The 7,500-nt window shown below is 42.1% G+C and overlaps 1 protein-coding gene across 2 annotated transcripts in view; it reads right to left on the reverse strand.

Annotated features, from left to right (window-relative positions):
* Positions 1 to 28: 28 nt before the first annotated feature.
* LOC106750675 (zinc finger protein 628-like) overlaps positions 29 to 7,500 on the reverse strand; it is an 81,325-nt gene continuing 73,853 nt past the window's right edge. For both annotated transcript variants that reach the window (XM_014631178.1, XM_014631177.1), the window contains exon 4: positions 29 to 3,436. In XM_014631178.1, the coding sequence (XP_014486664.1) occupies positions 2,351 to 3,436 (1,086 nt within the window). In that variant the 3' untranslated portion in view covers positions 29 to 2,350. The remainder of the gene's footprint in view (positions 3,437 to 7,500) is intronic.

Below are 7,500 nucleotides of genomic sequence, written 5' to 3' on the forward strand. Positions count from 1 at the left end.
CCCCCTCCCCCCCTCCCTTTCTCTCTCTCTCTCTTTCTCTCGCAACGAGACACGATCGGACTTGGTTGTGAAGTGGTCAGAAGTTAAAGCTACTTACGAGACCAATCCCGAGAGAATGAGCCGGCACTCTCGTTCTGCACTCGCGCATACGCTGGACAGCGTGTCGTTATTGTGTGCCAATGTGTGTGTGTATGTATGTCACGTATGTCGTATATACATATATATAAATACTAAGAGAGTGGATAGCGACTAGGAAGAGAACTTGGAAGGACTGAACATAGACCGTGCAACAAGACGCTACTTCGCGGCTCCCGACGACAAACCTAAATATCGCTGGTATCTGACACACGTACGGGAGAAACGGAAGATACTATTATTGCTATCCGCATCGGAAAGGATTATTCATTCGTTCGGGAATTCGAAGGCACCGGCAACGCTTTCCGGGAGACATCTCGCCTCCCGATTCGGTGCCAACGTCGAACACGTCGTTTCACACGGATCCTGTCGTCGACGATGAGCGACATCCCGTTCGTCGCGAATCCTGCTGAAAACCCTGTTGTTGCGAAAGCTCGTTTTCGTCGAATAGTTTTAACCCCTCATGGACAGACGGAAAACTTGAAAGTAACGCCTCCAAGTCCGTAGCTAGGCAAAGACTCCTTTCAGATTCGTTTCCGGATATCATTCGTTGCTGGTATCAAAGATATAACAATATATGTCGCATTCATTTCCGTATTTTTACGTTTACTTCTAACTAGATCAACAAATCGAATACTCGGTATCTAATTCTCGCTAAAACTTGGATAAGTGTAATTTGCCCATGGAGGTTTAACAAGTATAAAAATTTATGTTATATGCTCTCGCGACGTGTCTCTTTGTGACATACTTCAAACGTCGTTGTGCCATGGCACCCTCAATTCTTCGAACCTTTCCACCGCGATATGTAATTCTATTTCGTGTTTCGACCTCTTTCCTTACGAACAAAAATCAATCGAGAGAATCGAGAATCTTCCATCTTAAAAAGTTGCGTGCTTTGTCGTTTCTGACAATATATAATAATCCAAATTGTCCAGTGTGAGTATGGCAAAATTCTCCAATAACTCGTCTCGGTTTCTCCTAAACAGATGGCGCACGCGTGCACCGAGAACTTACGCTGTTATTTTTCGCGGTAGAAAGGTCGAATTCCTGATCTCCTCTCTATCTAAAAAGAAGCGATTTGAAAGTTGAAATTCCGATCGATTCTAAACCGGCGACCGAATTGAGAGATTTGAGGATGTTGAGAATGAAATTTGCATGGCAATTTGTTCCTTTTATTCTGTCGACTCCGAGACTGATTTGCTCGAGTCCAGTCGCTTGGTCGGGCTAACCACGCAGGATCCGCGCGACGCGGTTTTCATTCGGTCGTAAAAAAGAAAAAGACACATTCGTCGACGTGTTCGCGTCTGCACGGAGCTCGCGTAGAGTGAAATTATCGTTATCGCACGCGGCATCATCGCGAATTATATTACATATCGAGTGTACACACACATCGAGTATATCGAGAGTAGCTATTACGTTACAAATATATCACTTTTCGATGGAGCACGAAGACGAAGAAGACAACAAAAGGAAGCCTTGACCGTCGACTTTCGCCGGCCGCGTCGTTGCGTTCTTTGGTTTCGTTCTTTTTCTCGTTTTCCTCTTGGTTTCGTCATATCCTTATCACAAGTTAGTCTCACTATCGTAGCCTAGAAAGCATATCGTCAGACGTGCTGGTAGATTGCGGCAGCAACAGCAGCAGCGGCGGTGGTGACATGCGCGTCTCGCTCACATTCTCCCTTCTCTTCTCGTAATTGACGCGTCTTGTCTTGGGCCAGCGGCGATGGATGGACGCGATCCGTTTCGTCCCCCGATTCCTCTTTCTCCGTCGTGGATTCGTGTTCCTCGCGAGATAAGACGACGGTGTTCGAGACTCGAGGGATAATCTCATGATCGCGAACGGTGGAATGAAAGATATCGAAGACCTGAATATAATGTTATGCTATCGGACCGCGAAATTCCAGAGAGAGAGAGAGAGAGAAGAAGAGGAAGAGAGAAAGTCGCTTCCACCGGTGAAGTAGCGCCGAAGATTACTATTCCCGATTCTTCTTGACGGTCTATCGCATATTTTCCGACGGGATCGTCGAAGAAAAATAATTACGGTCGGACATTTCGTCAATTATCCACGACGGTATCGATTTGGCCGCGGTGGAGTCGCCCCGACATTCCCGATTGTTCGCGCGATTCCTCAAGATTAACCCTCGAGTCGCGAGGACTCGCGCGTCGGCCGAGCGGCGCGCAGAGCAAGAGGAACGTCGGGCCGAGTAGAATTGCGTTAGCGCTGGTGGATGTGCGTGGTGAGGTGCTTGGAGAGATAGTCGGCGCGGGCGAAGCACTTGCCGCACATCTCGCAGTGGTAGGGCCGCTCGCCGGTGTGGATGCGCAGGTGCCTAGTCAGATCGCTCTTGCCGCCGAAAGCGCGGCCGCAGAACAGGCAGACGAACGGCCGTTCGCCGGTGTGCTTGCGCACGTGCAACTTCAGGTTCTCCTTCGAGCGCACGCACTTGCCGCAGAACGGGCAGGCGAAACGGCGCTCGCGCCGGTCGGCCTCGCGGTTACCGCGCGCAAGGCCGATGATCGCCTCGCTGGGCTCGTGCCGCTCGTCGTCGACGGCGTTGTCGTCTGCGTCGCCGGCTTCGCTGGTGGTACCGCCACCGCCACCACCTCCTCCACCGCCAACTACGTTGCCAGCAGCCGTTTCCGTCACCTGTACCTCCACCGCGTCACCGGGGTTGTCCTGGACGCTCGCGGTCTCCGAGACGCTCTCGTCGCGGGCGCCCTCGGAGAACACGCCGCGCATCTCCTCGGCGTCGCCTGGATTCGTCGTGGTATCACTGCCGGTCTCCACCTGGGACGGTTCGCCGGTACTCGAAACCTGGTCGCTGCGCTCGGCCGGCGCCGAGACTACGACGACGCTCTGCGGCTCGGGCGCGCGCTGCAGCCGCTCGAGCGCGTGGTTCAGACGATGCTTCTTAAAGGACTTTAGATACCTGAACTGCATGCCGCACACGTCGCACGTAAACAGCTTGTCAGCCGGCAGCCGCGCTCGATGGTTCTGCTCGCGATGCTTCACGTAGGCGGACCGGTAGCGATATCGTTGGCCGCACTGCTCGCACGTGAACGGCTTGTCGTCGCTGGTCTGGCCGGCGTGCTGCAGCAACGCGTGCCGCTCCAGCAGCCACGGCGACGGGAACGTCGCCAGGCAGACGCCGCAGCGACGCGCCAACCCGGCCAGGCCGGTGAAGCCGCCGATCAGGGTGCCGCCACCGCCGCCACCGCCGCCGCCGCCACCGTGCGTGCCGCTCGTCCTCTCCACCAGCGCACCCCAACCGCCCGCTTCCAGACCGAGAGCGAGCGAGACCTGCAACAGGAATGGAAATTATTGTCGCACCGCTCCACATGGACGCGAGCCTCTCCTGTGAAGACGGAAACTGCCGGAAGAAGATTGCGTCCTATTCGAATCGTCGAATTCATCCCGATAATCGTTGTACCTGAGGTACCGATTATGTTGTATCTGAGATTCGAGCACTCGGCACAATTATGGCTGAGGAACCCCAAGGTTATCGGGAAAAGTTTCGCAATAAAAAGAATTCTGTTAAAAATAGTCCACTGAAATTTTCTATTAATTTAACACGAGGAATGTGTTAAAAGGTACACAAATATCATTTTAAATTAACATATTTATCCTTGTCAACATGCTAGACAACTATGGTGGTCAACATTTTTGGCAAGGTAAATGTATTAATTTAACATTATATTATACTATACATTAATAACATTATATTTGTGTCCTTTTTAACATATTTCCCATAGTAAAGTAACATAAAATTTCAATGTGTCGTTCTTAACGTAAGATTTTTTACTATATATGGATAATTTTTTTAAGATTCAATTGGAATATATATACAATCCAATTCCTCCTGATAGTTCCTCAAACAATAGTTTCTCAAATAATAAGCCTGCGCAAATCCTATTTGCGCTTTCCAACTAAAAATTTTTTCTAGTTTTTACTTTATATTAGAAATGAATAAAACAAGTGAAACATCCTCTAGAAAATGGCTTAGTATTTAATTAGAATCTAATTCGATTTTCTAAAGAAATTATGGGTTCTAGTTGAAAAATGCATAATTTCTCAAATGAGAAATCTGAACAGATTTCGTTTGCACTCCAAATATTTTTCCGAAGATTTATTACAGTTTTTGTTTTATATATTAGAAATCAACGAAACATTTGAAACCTCAAATATCAGATTACGCACTCCCGAAAAAATCTATATAGGTTTAGGTTAAAAGTGCAATCCCAGATAACATTAACATNAAAATACTAAGTATTCGTACTTTTTAAATATGAATATACGAATAATATAAATACATGGGTTTTAATATTTTTGGCACTTTTTATTATCTATTTTCATTATCTATTATTTCTTTTATTTTTTTATTATTCTAAATTTTTATTTTTTTATTATTTCTAAATTCTTTATTATCTATTTCTATATTTCTATCTATTTCTATTCAATAATTGATATGAAAATGGAATTCTCCTTATTTTAAAATATATCGATTTTATTCACTAGAAAACTCAAGTTTCCACATTTATATTTTTGTTTAAATTCTAGACAGGGACCCCATATTTTAGAATAAAAATAAAATTACAAATTGATATCACAGTAAAATAAGCAATTCTAGGATAAATTTAGATATTCTGATAGAAACATCAGCTGTATATATAAAAAAATTTTGAGAAATTCTATGTAAATAACGACGATTGCCAATATTCACGGCTGCTTTTTCTTCTTCTCTGTGGTAACAGAAAATATTGACGCAAAGAATTATTCAATGAGCACAAAATCAACGAGTTTATTTTGACTGATTATTTATGAGAAGGTACGGTCACTTCATCGGTGAAAGAGATACAGCGACATGAAAGGTATTTGTCGCAAACATTTCCCAAACATTTTGTCTTTCATCCGATATTTATAAGAGATACTTCTCAGTCAACACCGAGTATATTATATTGCCCAGTTAGTATACACCAGTTATATTATATCTATAATTTCGCATTCAACAATATAAATGAAATATAATAGCAGTATTATATTTTATTTACATTATTGAGTGCAAACTGATAACATAGATTTTATATAATTGATGTCCAGTGTTAATTTGAATTACGCATCTTCGCTTTGTGCTCAGGTTATCACTGTTAAAAAGAACTTAACCTATTTCATCGTTTCATCATATATATATATATATATATATATATGTCATATATACACATGCCATACATACATGCATATATAGGATATTAAAAAATTAGAACGATAAATTCTGAAAGGAAATAGAGGACTTCCAAAATTGATTTTTCCATATAGTTCATTTATCATATAATATTAAAACAAAATGTTGTAGAAAAGAATAATATTAACAAAAAATGCTTATTATATATATACAGTAGGACCTCTCTCGAATGGACCTCTCTTGAATGAAACTTCTCTCGAGTGGACCTCCCTGTAATGAATTTTCTAACCTATCTAGCGAAAATCGTTTGCGCAATGCGATGCGTAATACAATCGCCCATTCAGACCCGTAGACTTCGGCATTCGTATCGTTGCCAGAGCCAAGTGGAACATAATCTCCGGATTTAATGAAGAGTCTTAGATCTAAACCTGGTTTTACTGCCGAGTGATGTGTATATTCTCATAATAAATATATGTCCTTGTGTTTATTTCTTTACTTTTTAACAAACGGTTACACTTGGTGTAACGTGTTAACTAACTACGTAGTAAGCTATCATAACTTGATCTATTAAGTGCTTAAATTAATTCTCGCTGTGTTTGCTACAAAAACTCATATTTATTTCAAAAGAACGATGCATTATATCTTATTCAAAGTATTGTCCTTCGAAAGCTACAACCTTTTTCCACTTTTCGAGTAACATATGGATTCCACGGTAGACAAATTCAAGTTCTTTCCAGGCGATGCAATCATCGAGCCATTCGTCGTGATATCTACGAAAGAACTGAAGTACTGCTCAGAAAGGCCATGCTGCATCGATCGAAACAAATGGTAATCTGAAAAAGCAACGTCTGGTGAACAGAGCAGGTGGAGTAAGACATTCCATCCAAGTTCCTCCAAGATTTCTTTCTGATATTGCAACATGTGGTATAGCATTGTCATGGAGAAGAATCATTTTGTCATGTCTTTTGGCGTATTGCGGACGTTTTTTTTTTTGAGTGCTCGATTCAAATTGAGTAATTGTCGTCGGTAGCGTTCAGCATTGATGGTTTGGCTCTGTTGCAGCAGCTCATAATACACTACATCGACTTGATCCCACCAAATGCACAGCATGACCCCCTTTCCACGAATATCCTGTTTTGGCATTGATGTTGATGGTTCGCCGGGACGCACCCATGATTTCTTGCGTTTAGAATTGTCGTAAAGAATCCATTTTTCATCGCCAGTCACAATTCGATGCAAAAACGACTTCCGTTTTTGTCTTTGAAGCAGCAATTTACAAATGGTTAAACGTTTCGCAATGTCTCTTTCCCTCAATTCATATAGGACCCAGTTTCCTAGCTTCTGGATCATTCCCAATGCTTTTAAACATTTGTTAACGGTTGACATCGACATTTAGTGTTTCCGACAATCCTTTGAGCGTCTGACATGAATCTTCTTCAGTAATATCTCCAATTCTACATCTTCAAACTTTTTCGGCTGACCAGGGCGCTCTTTGTCATTCACGTCAAAATCGTTGTCTTTGAATCGTCTAAACCAATCTCTGCAAGTTATTTCAGATAGAACATGCTCTCCATAAGCCTTTACTAGTAAACGATAATCTTCAGTAACAGATTTCTTGAGATGAAAGCAGAAAAGTAATGCTTCCCGCAAATGCTCTTTTTTTGGTATGAAACCCGACATCTTCAATGCAATAAAAAATTCTTTGCACTATGATCTAATGTCACACACTGATTATTAAAGCCTATTGACAGTATTTTCATATACATCAACAGTCACTTTCGGCCATGTTGAAATAGCACATCTACTAATATCTATTAGTCAACAGCGAGAATTAATTCAAGCACCTAATAGTATTTTGTCATCACGACGAATTATTCGTTATTTTATCACAATGACGAATTATATTTATCATTATGGCAACATAATAATATCGAATTATGATAGCTTGTTATGTAGATAGTTAATATTTTAATTAAATTTCAACATTTGCCAGTATATAAAAAATACATTTACGTTTTAAACTATATTTTCAAACATGATAAAGATTAGAGATAATTATAAAATTAGAGTACGTTAGATACGGTCCTGCTTTGAGTGGAACTAAGCGACCTCTCTGTAATGAATTTTGATCCCGAAGCTTTCACTCCAGGGAAGTCCTATTGTATATATCCTGTATATATACAGG

Source organism: Dinoponera quadriceps, unplaced genomic scaffold (genome assembly GCF_001313825.1).
Source record: "Dinoponera quadriceps isolate SergipeBrazil2010 unplaced genomic scaffold, ASM131382v1 scaffold5896, whole genome shotgun sequence".
NCBI lineage: Eukaryota > Metazoa > Arthropoda > Insecta > Hymenoptera > Formicidae > Dinoponera > Dinoponera quadriceps.